The sequence below is a fragment of the Mauremys mutica genome, chromosome 18 (assembly GCF_020497125.1).
Source record: "Mauremys mutica isolate MM-2020 ecotype Southern chromosome 18, ASM2049712v1, whole genome shotgun sequence".
Taxonomy (NCBI): domain Eukaryota; kingdom Metazoa; phylum Chordata; order Testudines; family Geoemydidae; genus Mauremys; species Mauremys mutica.
Genome location: NC_059089.1, coordinates 16289417 through 16314679, shown reverse-complemented (window position 1 = coordinate 16314679; position 25263 = coordinate 16289417). Strand labels below are relative to the sequence as shown.

Genomic DNA, 25263 nt, shown 5'->3' with positions numbered 1-25263 from the left:
TGACACGGGGGGGTCCGCCACCTCCCCCACCAGTGTCATTGCCAGGAGCTTCCCTGGGCCCCTGCCCCCGCACAGCACAGCTTGTGGGGTCAGCGCTCTCTGCTTAGCTCCCCCAGCCCACCCCGGCAGCTGTGCCCAGAGGCCCATGAAGGAGTCCAGGACCACTGCTTTCCATCGGCACCATATTCATAAAAACTCCCCCGGCTCAAAGGGTTAATGAGGTGTCCTGTCCCCCTTGCCGCCAGGGGGCGTGAGGTCCTTGCCGCTGCTCCTCTGCAGGATGTGCTCCAGCAGGAGGTCGGCCGCCTGCTCCAGGACGCGCTGCAGGACCTCGTGCTCAGCGCTGGTGAACCGGCCCAGCACGTAGCGCTCCACCAGGGCTTCCCCCACCGGCCGGCCGATGCCGACCCTGAGCCGCACCATGCACTGCAGGGAGAGAAGGGGATGCAGGGTGTGCTGTGTGTCCTCTCCCCATTGCCACCTGCGCCTGAGCTGGGCTCTCGGTACACCGTGGCAACCGCTACAAAGGGCTAAACATGCTTGGCACAGCCTGGAGCCAAAGCAGATACTGGAGGCTCTGAGGTGGGGCTGGAGGGCAGGGGAGCCTTGAGACCCTGGTTATCCAGGGACCAGTCAAAGGGGGAGCCTGTGGGGTGAAAGGGAACCGTAAGTGCCTCACTAGAGCCCTGAGCCCCACACGGCAGAGATCAGCAGCCGTTGGGGAGCTGGGCTTGTGTCCCGCTCTTTCTGTGCTGTAGCTGAGTTCAGGCTGGGCTCCAGCTGACATGAGCTTGGAAAGAGTTTTGTCCAACAAATGCCGTTAAGTTGGTGGGCTGAGCTCCCAGCCAGGCCATGTGGTTCCACTTTAGGTAACTGCTTCCACGTCTGGGCTCATGGACGAGTCAGAAACAAGCCTCGCATGTGAGAAGGGCTGGGCGGGGGATGAAGGTCCAAGTCTGCTAACACAAACACAAGGGGAGGCTAAGGCCTTGGGGGTGGCTCCTCTGGGGCTTGGGAGAGATGGTGCTTTACATATGCACTAAGATGTGTGCATGATAGAGCTCTTTACCCTGCAAGGCCGACTTACATCCGAGTGCAGGGAGCTGATGCAGGAACGGACCCCGTTATGCCCCCTAAAGAAAACAAGACAAACCAGCCGTCAGAGTAGGTGAGAACCCCAGAGGGATCATCCATGGGATTCACACTAACCTCTCCCTCCTCTTTGCTCTGTACGAACAGTAACTGATCCCTGCTCCCAAGCCTGGTGCAAAGCAGAGCAGCCTAGGACGGTTTAGCTTATTCTGGTTTAGACACAAGCACAAGTCACTCAAAGCAACATCTGAGTTTCCACACTGGGAAACTGATGCAAAGTTGTGCAGAGGAGGCCCCAGGCAGGCTTGACTGCTGAGCACCAGCAGCTCCCAGTAACTGCACCTGGAGTTCTGCGTGCTCAGAGCTTCTGAAATATCAGTCCCTAAGTGACACACCCATGGCCTGTGGGGCAATTGGTGTCGGAGAGGAGCTCATGATTCCCAGTCCCATACTCAGAGCAGGCCTCACTTACATGCAGCAGCCTCTGATCTAGGCCAAACCCCCTGGGTGACCCACTGCCACAGGGCATTGCCAAAGAGGGTGCTTGGCTAGGGATATGGGTGTGCAGACACACAGCGTCCCTTGCCCTGCACTGAACTCCCCAGCAGGGGCTCTGGCACTCAATGCTTTCAACTGCTGGAGAAGGGAGTATACACTGCACACGCTGTCTGCATTGGGTAGGCCTGAACACAGCCAGGTATGGAACATGTGGTAGTAAGAGAGGAGACCCCCAGGGAAAAGTGTGTGGCTAATATAACTGATTCAGAAAGGTCACTCTTCAATCAAATGTCACTGTTCCCACAAACACAGGTCTTGGTTCTGTTAGATCTCAAGTGTCAATTACACTACGATACGTGTGACTCAAGGAGGCTGCCTAACACCACTCTGGGCAGTCACTGCTGTATTTTATCACAGCAGCCTGGGCACCAGTTGTTTCCTGCACACCTAGTGCCAGAGCCCACAAATTGAGGCCATCCCAATGTATTGAAATTTTTCTGGTTTAACTCGTGCTTTGAACTGGAGACGGCAGGAGGTTGGGCAGACTGCAGGGTAAACCGATGTCAGTTAAAGCTTGTAAAGCACTACAGAAGTGACCACAGCTTAGAAAGATTCTGCCACCGATCTGCTGCCACCTCTGCAGTCCTGGGGCGTGGAAATGGGACAGTCACAGCCCCAAATGCCCCTATTAAAACGCACAAAGTAAGATGCAGCTCAAGCAAATTTTTCAAAGTCATTTTCCACAGGGCCTTTCCCTTCGTACCTTGCGCTGCCTCCCAGCTTTATCGCCATCTTCCCCAGAGGCTTGTCCAGGTCGTCGTGAACCAGGTAAATGTCTTCTACCCCGAGGTTGTAAGTTTCAGCTTGAGAAAGAAACAATGCACAAGAAGTGAGGAGAAATTAAATCCATCTGGCACCATCCCACAGCCTTGGGGACCTAAAGAAGGACACTGCAGGCGTCAGTGGAGAGCAGGAAGTGCATAGCAGGGCTAAGAGAACTTTTAACCTCAGGAATGCACTATCAGCCATGCTGGCAAACGAGCTGCACACGCTGTCACTGGAGCTGTCTGATGTCTGCACCACATGATACTGCTCTACGCCGTTATTGTCTTACAGTCCACACCACTGAAACACAGCAGCCTGGAAGGTCGTAGCCAACTAGCTTGCAGCAGGCTATGCAACAGTGTGAGGAGCGGAACTCGTAGCCCAGCACGCCAGGGAAAAGCCTGGCTGTTCTGAAAACTGCCCTGGGATTTCTGATGTCCATGCAGAGCCCTCAGGACCTTGGTTCCGAACCCTGCCACCTGTTTTTTTCTTAGACATGCAAACTGCATGGAACTCAGTTAATCTTCTGCACCTCCCAAGGGTGGTGTGAAAAATTAGTAATGGGTTTAGAAGAGTGTGTGCACCGCCCTCTAGTGGATAGAATTGGATATGGTCAACTGTGTGTCATAAGCCCTATACTGGAAATGGATATTCTCCTTGAGCTCAAGCGATAGTTTCTTGAGCTTGGTCTACCCTTATTGTCATGCTGCCTGAATGGCCATGGAACAACAAGGAAGTCCTAAGAGGCCTCCGAGTTGTTACATCGTTGTCTCCATGGAAAAGAAAAAGGAGACTGACCTTGGCAGGAGTGGGCCCTGTAGTTCCAGGGCAGGTATTTCAGACTTGTTGCTTACAGCCCTGAGTGGTCCCCTGTGGTTAAGAAGATGAAAGGTGAAGCCCAAAGGTCCCTGGAAGGCTACAGTTGTGTGCGTTGCTCAGCTGGCTATTGGAGGTGTTCGGAGTCACTCACCAGCGCTTGCTACACTGAGTCCATTGATGTTCATGAGCCGCCGAGGTTTCATCAGCACCAGCTCTGCTTCCTCCACATTAGTGATGGTCACGTCTGCACAGCAGCGTCTGTCCGCTTTCCACTGGTCAGCGACTTTCAACTTCTGGGCCAGCTGATTGAGCACCGCCATGCCCACATTATGACGGGTTCCTCGCAGCCCATAATTCCCCAGCCCTGCCACCTGCAAGGAGGACCAGCAACAAGTGTTACCAGGACACACTCTACATCGGCATCCAACCACACGGAGTCACTGGAGCCAGCCCTTGTGGTGTAGTGAGGATCATATTTGCCCTCCCTGCAGCCCTGCTCCTTTCACTACCAGGGCAGGAAATTCACCCAGCAAAACCAGCTGCTTCCCTTCAGAAGCAGCAAGACAATCACCATGTCCATTGTTGATTACTGTAGGGCAGACTCTGCAGGTACAAGGGCCTGTCCCTCTCTTGTTAAACAGAACTGAGATGGGTTTAGTGCTGAGATTGAGTGAGATGCTCAAATGATCTTAGTGACCTAGGTGATCCCTGGCCCCCCACTCATTCCAGCTGTACCTCCCGTCTCCAGGAATAAGAAGCCACAGGATGACTAAGAGCTGTATCTGTCCTGTGATTTCTTATCTGTACGTGGGGGAGACAAAGTCCCTTACTTAGGTAACTGCAGTTGGCAGAGCAAAGAGCATAATCCAAAGAAGGTGAGTTCCAGCTGTGAAATCACAGCGTCATAAGATCATTTTCAAGGAGAAATGGCAACATACTTGTATGACTGTAGTGCCGAGGGGCCCTAGGGAAGGACCAAGATCCCATTGTGCTAGGTGCTGTGCAAACAAGTCCCTATCCCAGAGAGTTCACAAACAGATGATACAGTCAGACGGGCAGAGTACAAGAAAACAATGAGATGATATCCAGTATTTTTTAGGCATCAAGGAAAAGGAAAGATTTAAGGAGGGATTTGCATGTGGATAATGAGGTAGCTTTGTGGATGTTTATCGGGGGCGTCTCCTAAGCGTGTGGCACAGCATAGGAGAAAGCGGGCGATAGGCTGACACCATGGGCCGATCAGAGGTGGGAGTCAACATCTCCATAGTGAAGGAGACAGGATAGGCCATGAAGGGCCTTGAAAGTGAAGACGAGCAGCTTATGTTTGAAGAGAGAGAGAGAATAGGAAGATTCAAAACCAGGAGTGATGTAGTCAAAGTGATGGACTAAGAAAATGATCTTTGCAGCAGCATTCTGAACAGTTATGAGCGGGGCAAGATTGTATTTGTCAAAGCCAGAGAGAAGGATATTGCAGTAATTTAAATGCAACGAGGAAAGCCTGGACAACAGTTTTGTGTGTGTGGATGGATAGGAAAGGCTATGTATGAGAGATGTTATGCAGCAAGAATTGGCAAGACTTACACAGCCTGGATGTGAGGACTGAGAGGTCAGAATCAAAGATGGCACCTGGATTATGGACCTAAGTGACAGTCAGGATGGTGGTAGTGTCCACCGTGATCAAGAAAGGAGATGGTGGGGAGGGCTTGTGGGGAAGGATTCAGAGCTCTGTGTAGCCGTGTTGAGCTTGAGCTGGATATCCACCAGATGTCCAAGTCAGGATGAGATTTTAGTTTGGACAGAAGACGGGTCTGGAGTAGAAAAGTAGATCTGGGAGTCCTCAGTGTAGAGCTGGTAGCTGAATTTGTGTTCACAGATGAGATTACGCAGAGATGAGAAGGGGACCAAGGACACCCACAGAAGGAGCGAGGGACGAAGAAGATCCTCCAAAGGACACGCTGAAGGACCAATTACAGATCTAGGAGGAGAACCAGGAGTGGATGGAGTCAGACAAGCCAAGAGAGGAGAAGATTCCAACATCCTGGCTGACAGGCGGATGACAGGTCAATGAGGTTGTAGTACTGGTTCTGAACTTTGGCTAGATAACGGTCATTAAAGGCTTTGGTGAGAGTAGTTTCAGTGGAGTGCAAGGTACAGAAGCTGGACTGGAGAAGGTCTGGATGGGATTGGAGGGGAGGAACTGTAAACAGCGCATTCGATGAGTTGAGAGATGAAAGAGAAAGGGTGGTAGTTGGAGAGGAAAGTATGGTGCACTTCCATACAATGACATTGGATAGTGACACTATCACATTTGATTATGAGATATTTGCAAAGGTTAATGCAGTTGTGAAAGGAAGAAGTATAAAGATTACCAGCAGATATAGATGGAAGTGTGGGGTAGCAGGCCTGAGTCTTGTTTGTTTTCTGTTCATTATTAGTTTATTAGAACATTGGTTGTGAATCTATCATCCATGGAACCCTTTGTGGTGGGCAGCAAAATTAATTATTTTGGGAACCAAGTAGCGTGAGTGTTGTGGGATAGCTGGGAGGGAACATAAAAATTGCCAAAATAGATCAGACTTGTGATCCCTCTCTTGATCAGTATACTGCTGCTTATGGGGCTCATACCCCATACTTCAGAATAAGACATCAACGTCCTTGTAATAGTGGGCAACTAGAAAATAACCTGATCATGGGGGAAATTTCTTCTTAACCTGTCAAACATTGGCTTTGGCCTTGAATTGTCACTCCCCTTGCATATTTTATCTTATCCACTGTCACTGTGAATGTTCTCATTAGTCATATAAGTGTCAAAGGGAGGAAGGTTCAAGAGATGGGATTGCTCCTACGAAGTACATAGCCTACAGAGTCACAAAGAGGCTGAAGAACTTATGACTGGATTATGCTATTTGTTAACTTCGATTTTGTTCCACTCAAATACAGTTCTGAATCATGGCTTTAGAATTAAAGGTGTGTGTCTATATGCAAACAGATGCAGCGAGTTGGCACACGGGGTCACACATCTGAAACTGCTGTCAGCAAATTGGTACAATCTTGTGACCTGTGCACTGATGCTCTCCCTCTCCTCCTCCCCCCAAGCACAGAGCTTACTGGGTGTTTCACGACACTTCAGATCTGAGTGTACTTTCTCCATTTCAACAAGGGACAGTATGTGGAACAGAAAACCGGCCTTCCAGCAAGCAGCCAGCAGGCCCATGGGCTAGCGATGACCAGAGCTATTTCTCCTGCAGGTTGGGGACCTTAAAGGGCTGGGCTGGTCCATGCTGACATCCTCCAGCACAGTAGTTTTCAACCAGGGGTCAGGGGCCCCCTGGGGGGCTGCAAGCTGGTTTTAGGGGGTCCGCCAAGCATGGCTGGCGTTAGACTCGCTAGGGCCCAGGGCAGAAAGCTGAAGCCCCAACATGCAGGATTGCAGCCCGGGGCCCTGAGCTCCAGCAGCTGGGGCTGAAGCCTAACAACTGACGTTTCATGGTGCCCTTTATGCTGTGGGCCCCCAGGCAACTGCCCTGCTTCCTACCCCTTAATGCAGCTGCAGGTTTTATATGGAGAAGAACAATTGTTGTGGCACAGGTGGGCCGTGGAGCTTCTATAGCGTGTGTGTGGTGGGGGGGGGGGGGCTCAGCAAGAAGAAGGTGGGGAACCCTGCTCCAGCTGAGCCCAGGCACGGGGTACCCAAGGGCTCAGCACTCAGGCTCCAGGCTGTCTGCGCCCCAGGGGCCCGAGCCCCGTTTCCCTGGCGCCCCCAGCTCGTGGCTCCCCCAGGGACCTGCTGCCTTCCCTTGACCCCGCCCCCGCGACCAGGAAGTGAACCCTCCTCCCGCGCCGGCTCTCCCCCGGTGACCCCGGAAGTGTTCCCTCCGCCCACTCTACCAGGACCCGCTTCCCGGCGGCGCGCGGATCGGCCTGGCGGTGGCTCATGGTGCGGCTCAGTAACCTCCCGAGGCGCTTGGGCAGCGGCCGCAGCATCCCCCTCTTTCCCGCGGCCGAGTGGGCGCCGCTGAGACCTCGGGCCACAAGCAGCCCTTAGCAGCAGCCTCTCCGCTTCTAAAGCGTCACGGCCACAGCGACCAATCACAAAGACCGGCCCCTACCACGTGGCAGTGCCATCTTGTTTGCGGGCAGAAGGGATTCACACCACGTGGTTTGATGGGCGATGCCATTTTTATTATGGTGCAGGAAGGGCGTAGGCCACGTGATCTGCAGACGTGGCCATCTTCCTTGTGGGCGGAAGTGCTCAGCCTCTGTAAGCCGGCTGCCCTTGGTTTCCTTTATGAGGACCCTTTCGTTTAATCTTTGCTGGTCCCTTGGTCAGACTGGAAGAGCTGGTGACTTATGTAACGCACCAAGGGTCTTCAACTACTTGCTTGTTGGCAGAGTTACCAGGCACAGGATCATGCCTGCAGGCTGCCTCAAAGCTGGCAGGTCAGACCAACCCCCTGTCTGTCCCATGATTTAATCAGCTTTCATGCATTTGTAGCTGATGAGGGCCGTGTATCACAATATCCGTCACGCTGCATGGTACTAGTACTGCACAAGGATGCCTCAGAAAAGTCTCCCTCAGTTGACGTTTGGGCAAGAAAAAAAGTTCCATCACTACTATGGGATGAACATCACGTAATGATCCACATTATGGGATTCCCCTTCTCAAATTATTTTACCCATTTGGATCATAGATGTAAATGGCAGCTTTAAACCCAGGTCCACGTGGCTGTTGAACTCAGAGGAGCTGGAATCTGAGAGTCAGGACTGCTGGGTTCTATTGTTTTGGTAACATTCCTTTGTGTTTTGGTTTCGGTTTCTGTAACATGGGGTTAATACAGATGTAAAGGAGTAAAGTGAAGTTTAATTCATAGTAATATATTTTTTAATGGAACTTCCCTTCTTTTCAACCAAGCATCTTAAAATACTTCACATACATTTAAGAAATTAACTCCCAAACCTAATGTCATAGGAAATTATTCTCCTGCTTCAGCTGGTAAAATGAAGCACAGGGAGATTAAATGACTTGCCCAAGGTCACACCAAAAATCTGTGACAAAACTAGGACTAGAACCTAGGAATCTCAGTCTTATGCCATAACCACATATGCAACCCATTTTGAGATCCTTGGATGGAAGATGCTAGAGAAACACAAAGTATTATTAGAGGATAAAAATCCTTGAACTCTGATCACTGTTACTAACAAAGCTACCCTGGAAATCCCTTACAACTATTGCTATGTACTGTTACCACTGGTAACAGCTGCTCTGGTGGTAGCAATGGAGGAAAATTATAGAGATAACACATTTCTGTAGACATAGAACTAGTCTAAATGGCCCATCAGCTGCCATCTATTTATCTTTTTATACAGCCACCATTACAATAGTTCCACTGTTGGTGGAAGCACTAGTGTAGACAAGATTCAGAGTTGGCAACTCTTGTGATTTTCTTGTGCTATGATTTTTGGAGTTTATCTTAAAGCCCCAAGTGCCAGACTCAGGTTATTTCCTGAGAATTTTAATTGAAAAAGGAGTAACTTACAGCCCTCAGACTTGGGGAGAAAAGCTTGAAAACTTGACCTCTAAATGACCCCAAACCAGAAGGCAAGTGCAAAGAATCCCAAACATATTAGTGTTAAAATCTCCTAATTTTTAAACCAGTTTCATAATTTGGGGCATCTTGTGATTTTTCAAATGTTTGCATTGGCAGTGGAACCAGACTCCTGATGCCCATCGGTATGTTTAACATCATGTCATCTAATCCGTCTCAGAATCCCAGGGGGTAGAGTAGGGTGACCAGCTAGTAGGTGTGAAAAATCAGGACACTCTTTTTTGGAGGGAGGGGATGTTTATAGTTCCGTATATAAGACAAAGCCCCTAATAATGGGATGACTGGTCACCCTAGGGTAGAGAACATGGGTGACTGCAAAAGTCTGGTCTGCTCCAGTGGAAAACAAGTGCCCACAAGCCCATGGTGAGTCAGTGGCAGAGCTGGAAATGGAACCCAGGAGTTCTGACCCCCCATCAGACAAGCCCACCTGCTCTGGGGCAGGGTCACTGCCTCTTCCTTCCCAGCTGGCTGCAGTTTGATGGGATAGCAGGATTTTGCCCATCACCCAGGTTAGTGACTTCAGCATGGGAGGGGCTGTTGCAAGCCCTGCCCCTCCCTCCCAGGTAGGGTGACCAGACAGCAAGTGTGAAAAATTGGAACGGGGTGGGGGGTAATAGGAGCCTATATAAGAAAAAGACCCAACAATTGGGACTGTCCCTATAAAATCGGGACATCTGGTCACCCTACTCACAGGCCGGGCTCACAGGGTGCCATGCGAGCGCAGGAGGGATCCCACCCTGGCCACGGAACCTTCTCACTCTGGGCCCACCCCCTCGGCCCCCAGCTGCCTGGATACCGCCTGCCTAGCAACGAGGGACACGACCACTGGGATGGAGGCCAAGGCCCCGCAGGAGGAGCCTGGGCAGAGCAAAGTGAGCACTGCTGCCTGGGCTGGGCGTCAGAGGGCACAGAGCTGGGGGGGTGTAGAGGGAGCTGAGGGGGTGGGGGCAGAGGGTGACTGATGCAGAGCAGGTGGTCAGAGGGAGCTGTGTGTGGGGGGGCAGAGTGCCAGGTGCAGAGCTGGGGTGGGGTTAGAGAGAGCTGAGACAGGTCATAGGTCACTGGGGGTCAGAGGTCACAGGACTAGGGCTGTGGGGAGGTGGCCAAGGGCAGAGACGCTGTCAGGGTGGTGGAGAGGCAGAGTGACCATTAGCCCCTCTCGCTGCAGGCAGGACTGGAGATGAAGACAGAGACTAAAGGACTGTTCCCGACTGCTGTGTCCAAAGAGAATCTCCGGGAGAGATCCCTGCGACAGATCTTTGGGTCCAGCCAGACTTTGCGAGACCTCAAGGACCCCAGCGGAGTGAAGTCCCCGACAGCGATTGTGCAGAACAGGATACAGGAGCAGTGAGTGCCCAGCAGACACTTCTTACATTTTCACTGTTACAAACACCTGCTTTCTTGTCCATGTCCTGCAAGGAGGCTGGGAAACAAACTTTTAAAAAACCTTACTTAATGCTGGTTCGAGGTCCTGGAATGACAGTCCTGGGGACTGGGGTCTGATTTATCCACATAACAGGTACAGCATGGGCTGCAGCTTCCTCTGCCCAACCATAGTGCCCTAATCCTGCTCTGGAGGGTTCTCTTCTGTGAGCAAGAGGGCGGTCAGGCTGAACAGCCTGCTTGGTCTCTCTGTTGAGATTGCCAGCTAGGACCCAGTAAGAGCCTGCTGTGATGGTGTTACCGGTCCTCTCTGAACTGAAATGAGACCTAGCAACTTAAGCTGGGAATTTTCACCAGAAATGGCTGCCATGCTAGGTAATTTTCTGAAAGTGAGGGCAGATTATCTGTAGTTGAACTGCCATCTGCCAGTTGGAAGACTGTCTGATGTTTCACTGTGCTGACTGTCCCTGGATTTCCTCACATCAGGACAGGCAGAACAGGGACGGTCACCCATAGCCCATCTTAGAAGGATAAAACCTAGGAAAATCATAGGTCCTCTAACCTCCACGACAGACTCTCAGCTCTATATGGTGAGGCCACCAAACAACCATCAGATGGCTTCAGAGACTACCAAACTGAGGAGGGTATGAACTAGTGACCTAGAGATGATAGCATTTTTATCCCATTACTAGTATCTACTGGTAGTCCCCAGTTCCTGCATTTCAGAATCTGTTCTCCCTGAGCATATGGGCAGTGGGGTCCCCAGAGTCTGCTGCAGAAGCAATAGGTGGCCAGCGCTGGTCAATTAGCAGAGCTGTGGTCCTGCAAATTCCCCTTCTTGATCTTGAGAAGGCTCAGAACACTGGCTAGTGTGCTTGTAGACAGTCACCCTCTTTTCTACTGCTTCCACCCAAAGCTCTCCATGTGCTTAACAAATAATGAATTAAGCCTCATAACACCCTTGCAGATATAATCATTATCTCCAGTTTACAGGTGGGGAAACTGAGTCAGGGCTCCCATGGGTCTGTGACTGTCCTAAGGGCTGTGCTGCAGGGAGGGGAAATGTGCTTCTGCATTAGCTCATAATGCTGTCTTCTCATTACAGCCGTCAGAGAGGGAAGGAGTTCTTCTCCCAAGGCGAGTGGGAGAAAGCTGTCATTTGTTATTCCAAAGCCATTAACCTGAACCCCCAGCAGGTAAGAGGATCATGATTAGGCAAGGGGGAATGCAGAGCAGGCATCGTTAGGTGAAAGTACAAGCCCACCACGCATGGCATAGGGATATGGAGTCCTTCAGCGAGAAGGACAAAGCCTGTAGTGCTCTTGCATTTCCAAGATTATCAAATGAAGAATGTCATTGGGGAGGTGAATATTGGCATATATTAGAATCTGTCTGGGCGGGATTGCGGTGTTGAGTCTCAAAGGGTTAGTTTCAGTGTGTCCAGATAGAGGATAAACAGGATAAGAAAGCAAGTTATCCTAAAGGACTGAAGGATGTGGGTGCATTTGCAGGTGGAGTTCTATGTACAGAAGGCAGAAGCCTTTCTCCAGCTCTGTGATTTCCAGTCTGCTGTGCTGAACCTCAGAAAGGCGTATTCCTTATCCTCTGCAAAGGAAGAATATGTAGAGCGCATGGCCTTCATTATTTACCTGCAGGTGAAGGGTACAGAATAGCCCCTACCAGCTGGCACCAGCCTTCCCCATCCCCACCACATGCCTTTCCTTGATCTCTCAGTCTCAGCATTAGAACTCTGGGGCTAGGGACTGACCTCTGATCTTGAGGGAAATCTGGAGATGCTACTTGAAGTGGAAGTCAACATGATCTTGGATTTCCAAGGGAGAGTCCTGTGTGCTTATTTATATTTGGGGGCAGGGGATTCTGTCCAGTCCTTCCTCTCTGAAAGGTTTCATGTTGCTACTGTTCATATTCATGGCTAGTCTGCTGGGGCCTCCCCTCAACATGCTAACTTATTTGCAGCACAGGAAGAGCCAAAAGTCCCATTTGGGGTTCATGCATGCTCAGTGCTCTCCAGCGAGGAGGGAGTGGTATTTAGTGCAGCTGCATCTCCTCTTAAGCAGCACTTCCGTTCCGTTCCTGGATTGATTGGAGAGAGAGAAAGAGAAGGCTCTGTCTCTCCCTCTCTCTCATTAACCTGGAGCAATGGGCGGGTGGCCTGAGTCAGACTGATTCTGTGCTGTGCGCTTTGAATCCGCAGGGCCAATGTCTGTTTGACCAAGAGGTCTATTGGGATGCTTTGGAGTCCTTCACTCGAGCCTCAGAGCTGCAGCCTGACAACTCACTCTATCGCAGGAGGAGGTAAACTGGGGTTTGCGATAGGGAATGTCTTTATCCTAGTCCCTCTAACAACTGTATTCTCCACTGGTACTTTATGGTGCCCTTTCTTTCTCTTTCTAGCATTGCCTGTCTCGCAGCCCTGAACAGATACCAGGACTGTTTTCGGCTCGTCAATGAAGAGCTAGATCAAGACTCAAAGAACCCAGATCTGTACATCCTGAGAGCCAAGCTGCATGAGCACTTCAGTCGGGTAGGGGCACCTACTCTGCCCAGGGTGTGCTGGCTGCAGGGAATTTTCACAGAACAGGCATTCCTGTCCCCATGTGGCCTATAGCCAGAGTTCTCAATCTGCTGGACAGTGGTGGGACTTAACCCTTTGCTGATTGAATTGATAGTTAAGTTACCTAAGTAATGGGAAGCAACAGCATACGTGCAAGGCGGCATATGGATTTCATATGGAATTGCTTCCTAAGGACAGAGAAGAGCTAAGTTGCTTTGTGGTTAATCAGTTAGCATAAAGCATCAAATTGGTTTCAAGAGATGTGATTCTAAACCTTTCCATCTACTCTCACTCCTTTTGGGAAACTGATTGTTTTTAATCCCTTCTAGGTGACAGTCTCCTGGGCTGTGGGATTCTACACCTCTGGGGCAGGGCTCTTGCCTTTCCCTCCCGTTTGGCCATGGAATTCTACACCATTTGGGAGCCTTCTCCCTCCTTGGTCTGTAGAAAGCAGGGAGAGAGATGGAAGGAGAGCCTCACTCTGTGGGTAGTGTACTCATCTTTTATGAGCGATCATACATTTCTTGGCTCAGCAGAAGTGAGGTGCCCTCAGCCATGAGAGGATCAGAGATAGTAACTGGAGATCTTATTTCTGTTTTGTATTTCCTGTTAGAAATGGGACTTTTCTTGCCCTGCACCCGCAGAAGCAACTGGTGCCCTCAGTTAGAAACCAGGGTCTGAATGATAGGATTCTGGAGAATGCATTGAGTCACCTGTTTTATCAGCTTCTCACAGCGGTGTGGCAAATGCATAGACAGAATGAGACAGATCAGAGAAACTGCCTCCTGCCCAGTGTGACCTAGTGGGCAAGCACCAGACTGGGAGTCAGGAGATCTGGGTTTCTAGTGTCGGCTCTGCCACTGATGCAGTGTGTGGCCTTGGACAAATCTGTGTCTCAAATCCCCTGTCTGCAAAATGGGGATAATGATCCTGAGTTCCCCTTTGTAAAGTGTTCGGTAACACAGGGACGAGAGTGCAAGTTCTTAGTATTCTCCTAACCTCTGTTTCCAGGCTACCCTGTGTTACCAGGACGTCCAGGAGGCCATTGCGCTGGAGCCGCGGCACGAAGAAGCTCAGCTTCTAATGCAGAGGCTGCTGAAACGAGCACAGAAAGCCAAGAACCAGGCTCTGAATAAGGCCTTGAAGGGAAACCTGAAGGATGCCCTGCTCAAAATCACCTTTGCCATCGAGAACAGCCCCTTTGATGCAGGGTACTTCATCTTCAGGTAGAAACCCCATTGTATCCAGTCCTTACTGAGGTGGCTCGCGTGCACATCTGTGACCCATTGAGGGGAGTGGGAGTCTGCACTAGTCAGTGGGTGCTGGTTCCAGGTTCTAAACGCCCCAATCATTTTAATTCTCCTTAACCAGTGGGCTCTAATCCTGTCTCCCTCCCTTCGTGGCAGAGGGACTCTACACAGAAGGGTCAAAGACTTCAACTCAGCCATTGATGATTACATCAAGGCCACAGAGCTCTGCGAAGAAGAGGGAGCTGTGGCCATGGAGGCGCAACGGCAGCTCCTGCTCACGTACAACGACTTTGCAGTGCACTGCTATACTCAGGGCTTCTTCGAAGAGGCTGTGCTGCTCCTCAACAAAGCCCTGAAAGGGGAGAAGAACGAGAAGGGACTCTATGTCAACAGAGGAGGTAGCAAGGCCCTTCCTGGGTGGCGATGGAGTTTGTGGGAGGGTATCCCTGTGGGGTAGCCTCTCTCTCAGACACAGCTTAGCTGTTTGTTTCTAAACATACTTAAGTTATCCCAAGAAACATTTCTGGTTCTAAGGGAGTGCATGAGTGAGTGCGCTGACAGCAGTGGAACCATGTACTTGTATATGTATGAGTGCACACGTGGGGTGGGGTATATACAGTGCCTATAGCTACCCTGCCTGGGATGCAATCATGTTGGATCTCATAAGTAAAGCATAGTTAGTGCTCAAATGGGAGACCTTGAAGGGTGCTGCGGGTGGCATCTTTCCTCCCAGTCTCCTGTACCAGGGAGGCAGTGGAGTCTGAGTAAGGGACTGGGAGCTAGATCTCTGGGCTTCTATCCCTAATTCTGTAACTGATTCATTCCAGGATGCCCAGAAAGTCGCTTAACTTCTCTGCACCCTGCTTTTCTCATCTTTAAAATGTAACTAATACCTATTGCATGGGGGGTTGTGAAGATTAATTAGTCAATGCTTGTAAAGCGCTTTGAAAATGGAAAGTGCTGTGTAACTACTAAGTGATAATGATTATCACTGACTCATTCCCCACCTGTGGTACTGGAAGCACCTTCTTTGGTTGGGCTCTCACATTCCCATCTCATCCCATTTATCATCAGGAAAGATCCCATGGAACTTTTTGCAACAGTTGAGGTTGTTACCTTGTTAATTCCAAATTGGAAACTACATTCTGCCTCCCTAAAATCCCACTGTAGTTTGCTGATTGCTACATGGTGTTTCTAAGCACTGTTGAACTGCTGTTGCATTCCACCCTACAGGTGGCTGCATTTCAGTGAATAATATCTAGATGTCCTCTAGCACTGTTCTCTGTTTCTACAGTTTGTACAGAGCTTTTGGAGCCTTTAGGAGGGAGACACTTTAGAGACATGTTGTTGTAGCATTTTATATAGATTAGGAGAGATCTAGAGAGAGCAAACAGGACAGCATCAATTACTGGCCTTTGTAGTAGCTATAACATCCCAAGACAGTCAAATACTGACTTCAGCTTGCTGTTTGCTAAAGTAATCTGTGTGCTCCACTTCAGACTGCCTCTTCAGGCTGGGAGAGCTAACCTTTGCCTTGGCGGATTATCAGCAGGCGCTGGAATTGAGTCCAATGGACTTTAGTTTGCGAAGACGCGTTGGTATGTTGCTGGATGAACTAGGATTGCAGGCGCACAAGCAGAGGTATGTTGGAATGGCTCACTGCCACCTTACGTCCAGCTGATGGAGTTCTTATCCCTCCTAGCTCATGCTGCCTGGGGATTCAGCAGACCTGACTCGTCTGTTTCCCTGTATCTTTTCCCCCAGAAAGTACCAGCGGGCAGTACACTGTTTCTCTGGTGCTATTGAGAGCAACCCTCGCCTGCCACACTATTACCTGCACCGGGCCAAGAGCCGCCTGTTCCTGCAGGATGAGATGAGTGCTAAGGAGGATGTGATCATAGCTCTGTTGCTGGACCCTGAAAATGATGCGGTACCTCACTGACACCACTCCCTGTGCCAGACACTGACCAAGTAGTGAAAATCTGTGACACCCTATTAATTTGGGCCCATAGTCCTTGTGCTGTCTCCTGGACACACACACTTAGACTGCAAGCTCCTTAGAGCAGAGACAGTCTTTGTTCTGTGTCTGGATAGTGCCAAGCACAGTGGGGTCCTCGTCCAGGACCAAGGTTCCTTCACACTATAGTAATACAGATAATAATGATTAGGGCTTGGGGTTTGCAGCATTTATTTGCTAAAATTAAAAACCTAAGGAAGCTTTTTTTCATGTTTTCAAGCTCCTCATGATGCATCTGGCTTCAGAGCATGCAGCCCCCTGTGACTAGGAGCTATCAGGAAACAAGACCAGGGCTTTAGGGGAAAAATAAAAGCCCACATCCACCTACCGTGCTAACTAAACAAAGTACCGCATGCCATTGAGTACACACTAGTCCTTCAGTTTCCAGGAATTGCATTCCTCCCCCGAAAGATTTTGATGGATTAAATATTTCTTTAAATTTAAAACCAGAATCCCTACACTAGCAAGATTTCATTTGGATTAAAAAAAAATTAACGCTGGGGCTCATGCCTCATGGCTGTAATACTCTGCTCTGATTCTGGTGGTTGTATTTGGGGTAGGATGGCTATTGGCCTGGACAATATAGGTTAAACTAGATGATCCGATTGTCCCTTCTGGCCATAAATGCTAGAACTATATTTTTTATGTAACTCATGCAAGCGTTTGGCTGCTCTAATGGGAACTGCACAGCTTAATCCTTGCAGCCCTATCTGATGATGGAAGGAGGAAGAACATTTTCCTTCAGTACACACCAGGCCATTCAACTGATCTCATTCCTTCTGCAGGTCCTACCTGTTGTAACCAGCCTCTTTCCAGGACAGCCCATCCAGGATATTATTAGCAGCAAGATTGCGGAGGTTGCCAAAACAATCTTGGAAAGAAAGCTTCAAGCCTGCCCGTACTCCAACAGCCCAGCTAAACTCAAATGGTATGGAGAAGCCAATGGGCACAGGTCTGCTAAAGTTGTTTTTGAAGATCTAGTAATTACAAAATACAAATCTTTTAAGCCTGATTACTTCCTGAATCTAGAAGTACTGTATCGTTAATTATGCTTGGGTTATGTAGGACAACCAGGACCCAAGTCAACCACAAAATTTGCACTGATTTCAATGGAAGCAGGAGTGACAGGTTTATTCCAGATAGTTTTTTGTCCCTTTGTGATCCTAAAAGGACAGTAGCTTGCCATCTTTCTATAGACTGTGAATCTTGTCACAAGGACTAGATCACATGCTCTCTGAAGGGATCTGTTCATGCATCACTTTTTGCAGCTACTCTGCAAAGTAATTTATTTCAGCATAAGCTTTCGTGGGCTACAGCTCACTTCTTTGGATGCATAGAATGGAATACACAGAAGATATTTATACATACATCATCTTCCTTTCTGTGTGTTCCATTCTGTACATCCAAATAAGTGAGCTGTAGCCCACGAAAGCTTATGCTGAAATAAATTTGTTAGTCTCTAAGGTGCCACAAGTCCTCCTGTTCTTTTTGCGGATACAGACTAACACAGCTGCTACTCTGAAATCTGCAAAGTAAGTTATCTGCCTTATGTGTGCCCCTACAGGCCAGCTGGAGCTCTGGAGGATGAACCAAAGGAACCAGGTGCTCAGAGTGAAGATCCCGAGAGAGCCCTGCAGGATTCAGAGAGCGTCATCAGCTCTTGTGCCACGGAACATGAACTGTACAAGCAGATAGCTGTCTCCAGAAAGACAGTGAGTAAAGTAAGTGAACCTGGCTTGGAGGAGAAAAAGTGAGAAGGCAGGAAAAGTCAGTACAAAAACTGTTCCAGCTTCATGTAAGAGACAGCACCTGAGCTGCCTGGGTTACAGACACTAAGCTGTGTTTCAGTGGAAAGTAGGTGCATTTTTAGACTCCTTTCCTGCTACCTCGGCTCTAATAAATATATTGCTTCTCTCGCTTCACTTCCTCTGTAGCCCCTTCCTGTTTTTTTCATCTTTATTTTTTTGGTATCTGCACAGACATCCTTTCCTCCTGCAAGGTGTGGACCCAGCCGTTGTCCAGGTAGCCTAGGAGTGGTCTTCCCAAAGCAGGAAAGCCAGCTCTCCCAAAAATTTTAGCCAGTTTTCCAGGAAGTCACTGTATTTACAGGCTTTGCTGTACTGCAAGCTAGTGCCACAGAAGAGTGCTGAATTAATAAGAAACTTCTAACACTGCTGCCTTAGAGGTGAACATCTAAGGAGCTGTTTGTACATAGTGATAAGATTTGGACAGGAAAGCAGACTAGCTGTGAATGATCTCTGCGCACTGCATTAATCTGAACGCGGGCTGAGCAGGAGGAATGCTTTGATTAGGATAAACTCTTAAACCAGAGCTGTTAATCTAATGCAACTCACTCTGGGTGGCTGACCTACATATGCCATGTATTGAAAGTTTTGTGAAGTTATGCCTGTCCCTTGTACCCCAAACTCTCACCTCAATTGCTCTGACTTGGATGGAGAGGAGAGTGCTAAACCTGGTTTCCAAAACAACAACAAAAAGATTTCCGTTTCAATTTGTATTAAAACGAATGAGGAAGTTGACCATGAGAACTGGAGGAAAAAATGACTGTGGCAACTGGGTTCTCCCTCTTAAGGTGAAAATGTCACTGCTAACTCTCTGGATGTACGGTGAAGTAGAAGATAACATTTGTTCTGCTCTAATCCCTCTGTTGTGGTTTTAATGGTCTCCTGAACAACTCCTTGAGTTTTTAAACAAAGGGACGTATGTGGCAGAGAAAACAGATGCCAGTGCTCTCTTATCGTTTAACTTTGACAGAGAGCAGCTGAGACTTCACCATTCCCTATGCCAGCTGCCCCCACTGAGGATGCATGGTCCTGCTTATAGTTGAGTATGGCTCTTTCACTGATCTTTGACATCAGAGGAAGACCACTACTCTTGTTTTCCATTATCAGACAATAGATATTTCTTCATGTCCCTGCCTGAATTAGTTTTGTCAGGTCAGGCAGCTGTCCCAAGGCATTATGCAGGCTCACAGATACCTCCTTTCTAACATGCCAGCTGGAATCCCAGTAAGTGACTGCTACTTATGCATGGTTTTTCAACAGATTTATTTTAAATTAAAAACAATGAACATTTTGGAAGAGGGAGAATGTTTGACTGTAAATCTGTATCTTGGTCCAACTCTATCCTGGGCAGGATTTGAACAGAGGTTAATAGCACTAGCTCCTTCTCAACCAGAGTGTAGGTTGCTCTAATGCTATGCTGCAGAGACCTTCCTGCAGCAACTGGCATGAGAGTTCTTGGAGCATTTTCTGCCTAGCCCCAAATCTGTTTGCTCAGATAGAGCTTACACTGTTTCTTCTTACTGGAGGCTTGGTAGCCAGCTGCTACATGGTGAAAAGGCAAAGAGTGCTGTGGGAAGTAGATTCCTATGAATTATTTCCAACCCCCAGCAGCATTTAATTGTGATACAGTAAGCTGCATCCGAGGCACTTCCCAGCAGTGTCCTATCAGAACGACAACCTCCAATATAGAATATGCAAGAGGTTCAGCAGCTCAACACCTCAGCTGAGACACACTCATGCCAGCAATGTAATACAGTAGAAGATCAATACCTGGTACTTAAAACCATTAGTTAATGCCTGGTCTCCCTGTGAGGTAGGAATCACCATTTTTATATCGGGAAAGACTGACATGGGTGGCTCTCAATTCTTCCCTGGCAGGATGCAGGTAATTGCCATTGAATCAAAGGGAGTGACCTGCTATTCTGTGGTGGAAGAAATGTCAAGGGAGGTTAAGGGCCTGGCTCAAGGTCATACCCCAAGTCATGGGCAAAGCTGGTAGCAGAAATCACACATTCCTTTCTCATCAACCTTATGCTAATGCACTCAGGGATACTGCAATTGGAATCTTACCTACCAGCACCTATTCACAGTGAAAGACAACCTGAGAAAAGTTGGCTCTTAACATTTACCCCAGAGATTTAAGATGAGACTCTGGTCGATCTGTTTAGAATGTTCACAGGGCAATATGGCAGGCTCTAGGATACTGGGGCCTTCATACTGAGATTCACATTAAAATACATCTTTAAAAATGACATTAAAAAAGCACTAGAGGATGAGACTCCCTTGTCTGCAGCCCAAGGAAGATCATTCATTGGAGCTAGGCCAGAGAATCTTGACAGCTGCCCAGAGAGTAACGGGGAAGATCTGCACAGTTCCAGCTATCAAGGGGAGGTGGCAGTAGCCAAGAACCCTTCCCAGCCACTGATACATCCCAGCTTCTTCCCCTTTGGACTCCACATACACATCACGGTGGTATTCTTGGCTGTTCTGTGCTCACCCTCCACCAGGGCAAAGAACAGATTGATAAAGTGCTTAGAATCAGGTCAGTGTGCCCTTTGTTCCCAAGATTGCATCCGGCAGTCTCTGTCTGGGGGCTGGTGGCAGCACTTGGTCCTATCAGAGTTCCACAATCTGTTGCTCTTCATGGTCATCCCTGTTTTATTGGGCACAGCAGCTTTAAGTATTCTTAAATTCTGCTCCTCTGAATCTGAGCAAGTATATGGGTAAACTTATCCTCCAAGGGCTGCTTACCAGCTCCTCAACTGCGCGCTACTTTGGAGAAAGAGTCCTTCTCTCAGGTTAGGAGAAGAAGGTGACGCGAGAGGCCACCGTTTTGCAGCCTGTTGATGAGAACACTCTCTCCTCATCTGGGAAGTAGGGGATGCTGTCAGCAACTGCCTGAATGATGTCCTGCTGTACTGTTAAGCCTTGCTGGGTGAGTTCATTCACCACACACTGCTTCACGTGGTGTTGCTTCAGTGGGAGAAAGGGCACAAGGAGATCAATGAGGTGCTCCTCGATGATTCCAGATTTCCAAAATCCATCTGCAGGAGAAAAAGGGGAGGCAAAGAGCTTTATCTTCGGAGTCTCTTTCAGTTCTATGGAATTCAACTCTGTTAGCATAGGAGATGCCCCCACCCTCTAGGAGGAATCAGCTGTCAAAGCCAGCACCACCAGAGCTGGTTTCCAGGAAGTCATAGTTAAAGCCCTGTGTGGATACAAAAATTTGGATTTGCATCCAATCCAGGAGCCACAAAGATGGTAAACAATGCAACTGCATCCGGAAATGCAGATATCTGTGGCTATAAAGTAGATATCCACAGATTTGCAGGGTTCTAGTCATAGTACCCAGAAGAGACAACAGATCAGATTCAACTGAGGGAGCTGGGTCCATCTGTTGTCCACTAATAGTAGTCAAGTCCAGTGTTCTCCAAATACATGGTTCTTAACAGCTGTACTGATACTTCAGCTATACCAACCTATGTTAGGCCCAATCCCAAGAATTGCCAAGCAGGGAAATAAAGGAAATCTCTATGTGCTCAGTACCTCTCAGGATCAGGCCCTTAATAATTAGCTATCTGCCTCCTGTTCAGTCATGGGTGCCCCTTCTCCCAGTGGAACTCTGGTAAGCATGGTAATGTTTCTGTAGGCTTGACCAGCAGAACCACTTCTTTCATCTGCCAAAGCAATTCATCCAGGTCCTAACTCCACCTCAGGCTTCTCCCTGAAAACTGATAATAGCTTGACACATATCTGTAAAACACTGTATAAAGATCATTGGCTTATTTGAAATAGGGTATGGCTCCCCCTGCTGGTGAGCATGCTCACTGAAAAGCTTTTCCCAGTTGATGGAAAGACTTACTATTGGGATTTTCAAACACAGCTTCTGAAACTGCAGATTCCAGATCTTGCAGGCTGATCTCTTCCCGGTCCTTGCGGGCATACCAGAGATCCAGTGCCATTCGATTAATTTGCTCACCTCCTCCATTGCTGAGCAAGACCAAGACAAGAAATTACCAGAAGTTATCCCATGACATCAATATTGTACTGCCAGTGGCAGTGCCTCATTCTGCAGTGAGTATGGAAGCAGTCTTAGTTGGCCTATGAAGACTGCTACAGAGGTTGCCAAATAGTGGAAAAGACAAAGCACTATGAGACCATGTACCTTTGCAGACTAAAATGAGTTGAGATCTCATGGATCTGACACAAAATACCTGCTCTGGGTGATTAAAATAGGGAGAAACGTACCAACATTTGACCAAATTAGTAGGATTGCATTAGATTTATTCCCAACCCAGTTATACTTGCTGCAGAGGGAGCTTTCTTACCTTATGAAAATGAAGATAGCTTTTCTATAGTTGGTTCCATACACAACCCAGGAGGGTCCAAGGAATGGTATAATCACATCGATCAGACCTGGGTGCATCTTATCCATCTCATCAAAGAGAAACACTGATCGGCCACAGTTTGTCAAATTCCCCTGGATCCAACTCTTCAGATTTTCCTGGAAAACCAAACCCAACCAACCAAGCCAGTTAGGACCATGAACTTGTTAGAAAAGCTTGAGCTACCAAAGAGCTAAGCTTACATGAGAACTACATTAGCCTGGGCTAATAATGCCAGAAATAGCAACCTCCAAAAGCTGTTGTTCCTTAGAACAGCACCTGTGATGCTCTGCCTGGAAAGAAGGATTAACTTTGTACATTGCAAGACTGACGACCATTTGTGAAGGTGCCCTGGTAAACTGTTTTGCTCTTAATTCAACATGGTGAATTTTGCCTAATTTAATATAATCTTACTAATAAAAATCCATTTAAAGAAGAAATATGGAGTGGATTAAACGGAAATTCAAGAGCTCCACAAGTTTAATAGTCAGACCCCCCAAAATGACTGAACATGTACTCTCTCTCCCTTCACTCTATGCTGAGACCAGCCATTAGTATGGACGCTTAGGAAAATATACCTTAACTAAATTGAGTTCCGGTGTAAGCATGTGAGACTCTTCTGATGTCAGTTGCACATGCTTACACCACCAAGCTGCAGCTGGTCCAATATTTATACCATTCCATATTTTAATGTACAGACTTTCTGGTGAAATGCGTTAGTCTTCATTGAAGTGCTTTTTCCAACAGAGGATTTTAACTCAAGTTTTTTTTCTTCTCAGGAAGCAAGAAAGCTACAATTTTTTCTCCTCATATAGTGTAAAGAAACCCCCAAATCCTGCTCCATTCAGTATTTGTCAGCTAACCTTCTTGCACAATTTCTTTAGATTCTGGGCAATGCCAAGGTTAATGGGAGTACAATCAAGTAGCTAGAGCAGAGGCCTGGTAATCAGGAGACTGGGTTGTATGGCCACTTCGTCCACTGACTTGCTGTGTAACCTTGGGCAAGTCACTTGCCCTAGCTATATCTCAGTTTTCCCATCTGTAAAGCTGAGATAGTATCCCACAGGCTTAATTAATGTTTGGAAAGCACTGGAACAGTTTCAGATAAGAGGTGCTACAAAAAGTACTTATATTGCACTTTACAGTATGTGTTGGAAGGTGGGAGAAGAGTCTCAATACTTATCCAATGGCTGACTAGATAATCATAAGAGGAAATAAGTCTTGTAATTTAGCTTTCAGAGGTAGCCTCCATTCTTACCTTGTACTGCTCGATCTGTTCAGCATGGGGAAAGTGCACTATTGGGGAGAACTGGTGGACATACGGACTGCGGACCCCATCTCGGAACAAGTAGCGGACCAGCATGGAGCTCACGTAGGTTTTGCCTGTGCCAGTCCAGCCATGGAAGGACATCACCAGAGGTTTGACAGGATCATGATTCTGTAAAAACTCTCTCACTCCTTTCACCACCAATTGCCTCACCAAGTGCTGCCCAACCAGGTTCAAGGCCAAGTCACACTCCAGACCTGGAATGAATCCAAAAACAAGATTTAGAATATGTTGGATTAAGAGATGGAAGTTATTTGGGCTGTTATTTGAAGGCATCTCTGCCCTCTCCCCTCAGATGCTGGGTTGGGGGATATTTCTTCCTTTGGGATAACTTCAGGGCCTGTCTATACTTAAAAGTATACTTCTTTTACTTTACCAGTATAGTAAAAACAGCATGGATGCATTTTTATCAACATAAAAGTGCTCCAGGAACTGAAAAGCTATACTGGTGTTAAGGCACTTTTATAGCAGTATAATCACAATCACACTATAGCTTTTACTGGTATAACTAGTTTAAGAACACACGCACACACACCCCTCCCCACCCCCCCAACAGTTACATACTGATAAAACTTTTAAGTGTAGGCCAGTCCTCACAATGGTAGTAAGAAGTCTAACTGGGAGTAATGGGATGCAGTTAAGAAAAGGAAATACTATTTCTTTTCAGGGGATATTGGGTGGAGGAAAGGTCTCTAGAGGGAAGCTCCATTACTTTAGACATTTGAAATAAGAGTGAACTGAAACACTGAACAGACTGGAAGGAACGGTCCAGGGAGCAGGGTCCCTATTCAATGCCCGTTGAAGTAGATGGGCATCTTTCCAACAGGCTTTGGATCAGGCTCTAGTCAACACAAAACGGCAACTCTTTCTGAACATCTGTATTGCCATGGCCCTGAAGGAACTGGTTTAGTGTGGGATTTAGAGGAGGGGCATCCTTCCGCCTCTCTAAGGATGCTCTCAAAAGGAGCAGCACGTCACAATCATCCAATAGCCACATCTGGCCCTCACCCCTGAGATCTCGCCCTCTGCATCTGTGCTGGGGGCCTGCTGATCTAGTGTCTCCCCAGGGGTCACCCCGTAACAGGGGCTCACAGAGCAGCGACCAGATGCACGTTATTCTGCATACAGGCTCCTTAAATACACAGCACTAGGGCGCTCAGGGGAGGGGTGCGCAAAAAGAGCCTCTGCAGCCGGGTGTGCACCCCAGGGCAGCCAACACCCCGCCCCTGGAGGCACCACCCTTCCCTGGCCCCTCAGGGACCCCTCAGTCAGGGATGACCCGCTCCACAGCTCCCCCGGTCCACCCCCTTCCCTAGCTGCTCAGGAGCCCCTCCCCCCGCCTCGCCCTGCCCCCTACAGAGACCCCCCCCGCCTCGCCCTGCCCCCTACAGAGACCCCCCCCCGCCTCGCCCTGCCCCCTACAGAGACCCCCCCGGCCCCTCCGTCGGGCGCGCCGCCGAGTCCCGGCTCCCCCCGCTCACCGCGCACGTCGGGCCGGAAGTCGCACTCGCAGGCGGCCGAGAAGCTGCAGCGCAGGGCGCGCAGGTCCCAGGGGGCGGCCGAGCCCGCGGCCCCCAGCAGCAGCAGCAGGAGCCGGAGCGGCACGGAGCCGCCCCCCATCCCGTCCCGGACCACAGGTCCCAGCCTGCCCCGCGCGAGGCCCGGCTCCCGGCAGGGCGGG

At 48.8% G+C, this 25263-nt stretch overlaps 3 protein-coding genes across 13 annotated transcripts; 1 reads left to right on the top strand and 2 right to left on the bottom strand.

Annotated features, from left to right (window-relative positions):
- Window positions 1-213: 213 nt before the first annotated feature.
- On the bottom strand, window positions 214-7462 carry PTRH1 (peptidyl-tRNA hydrolase 1 homolog). 2 transcript variants are annotated; one of them, XM_044992482.1, is made up of 5 exons: window positions 7344-7462; window positions 3386-3605; window positions 2354-2453; window positions 1088-1133; window positions 214-426 (listed from the first exon to the last, which is right to left on the bottom strand). In XM_044992482.1, the coding sequence occupies exons 1-5, from the start codon at window positions 7410-7412 to the stop codon at window positions 214-216; spliced, it is 648 nt and encodes a 215-aa protein (XP_044848417.1). In that variant the 5' UTR covers window positions 7413-7462. The 2 variants fall into 2 exon arrangements, with proteins under 2 accessions (XP_044848417.1, XP_044848416.1); XM_044992481.1 differs by lacking the exon at window positions 7344-7462 and adding an exon at window positions 7123-7253.
- Window positions 6268-19064, top strand: TTC16 (tetratricopeptide repeat domain 16). 10 transcript variants are annotated; one of them, XM_044992469.1, is made up of 14 exons: window positions 7264-7674; window positions 8940-8965; window positions 9534-9712; window positions 10009-10187; window positions 11329-11419; window positions 11735-11878; window positions 12439-12539; window positions 12639-12768; window positions 13810-14024; window positions 14205-14446; window positions 15548-15689; window positions 15813-15978; window positions 16851-16993; window positions 17630-19064. In XM_044992469.1, exons 1-14 carry the CDS (start codon window positions 7406-7408, stop codon window positions 17817-17819), a joined length of 2217 nt encoding a protein of 738 aa, XP_044848404.1. In that variant the 5' UTR covers window positions 7264-7405; the 3' UTR covers window positions 17820-19064. The 10 variants fall into 10 exon arrangements, with proteins under 10 accessions (XP_044848408.1, XP_044848407.1, XP_044848404.1 ...); XM_044992473.1 differs by lacking the exons at window positions 7264-7674; window positions 8940-8965 and adding an exon at window positions 6268-6482; XM_044992472.1 differs by lacking the exons at window positions 7264-7674; window positions 8940-8965 and adding an exon at window positions 6755-6822.
- A 54-nt stretch (window positions 19065-19118) lies between these two features.
- Window positions 19119-25252, bottom strand: TOR2A (torsin family 2 member A). The gene is made up of 5 exons (XM_044992480.1): window positions 25064-25252; window positions 23514-23779; window positions 22199-22374; window positions 21733-21860; window positions 19119-20914 (listed from the first exon to the last, which is right to left on the bottom strand). Exons 1-5 carry the CDS (start codon window positions 25200-25202, stop codon window positions 20670-20672), a joined length of 954 nt encoding a protein of 317 aa, XP_044848415.1. The 5' UTR covers window positions 25203-25252; the 3' UTR covers window positions 19119-20669.
- Between the last annotated feature and the right edge of the window lie 11 nt (window positions 25253-25263).

Bases quoted from the DNA above. Each gene is read 5' to 3' on its own strand.
- PTRH1 (XM_044992481.1), bottom strand. From the start codon at position 7,218: ATGCTGCGGCCGCTGCCCAAGCGCCTCGGGAGGTTACTGAGCCGCACC. The intron at 3,606-7,122 runs GTAGAGTGGGCG...TCCTCCTTGCAG, and splicing joins CCGCCGGGAAGCGGGTCCTG to GTGGCAGGGCTGGGGAATTA. The intron at 427-1,087 runs GTAAGTCGGCCT...CTCTCCCTGCAG, and splicing joins TCAGCTCCCTGCACTCGGAT to TGCATGGTGCGGCTCAGGGT.
- TTC16 (XM_044992469.1), top strand. From the start codon at position 7,406: ATGCCATTTTTATTATGGTGCAGGAAGGGCGTAGGCCACGTGATCTGC. The intron at 12,769-13,809 runs GTAGGGGCACCT...CTCTGTTTCCAG, and splicing joins TGCATGAGCACTTCAGTCGG to GCTACCCTGTGTTACCAGGA. The intron at 16,994-17,629 runs GTATGGAGAAGC...GTGCCCCTACAG, and splicing joins AGCCCAGCTAAACTCAAATG to GCCAGCTGGAGCTCTGGAGG.
- TOR2A (XM_044992480.1), bottom strand. From the start codon at position 25,202: ATGGGGGGCGGCTCCGTGCCGCTCCGGCTCCTGCTGCTGCTGCTGGGG. The intron at 23,780-25,063 runs GTGAGCGGGGGG...GATTCATTCCAG, and splicing joins CTTCCGGCCCGACGTGCGCG to GTCTGGAGTGTGACTTGGCC. The intron at 22,375-23,513 runs GTAAGAATGGAG...TTGGTTTTCCAG, and splicing joins AACAGATCGAGCAGTACAAG to GAAAATCTGAAGAGTTGGAT.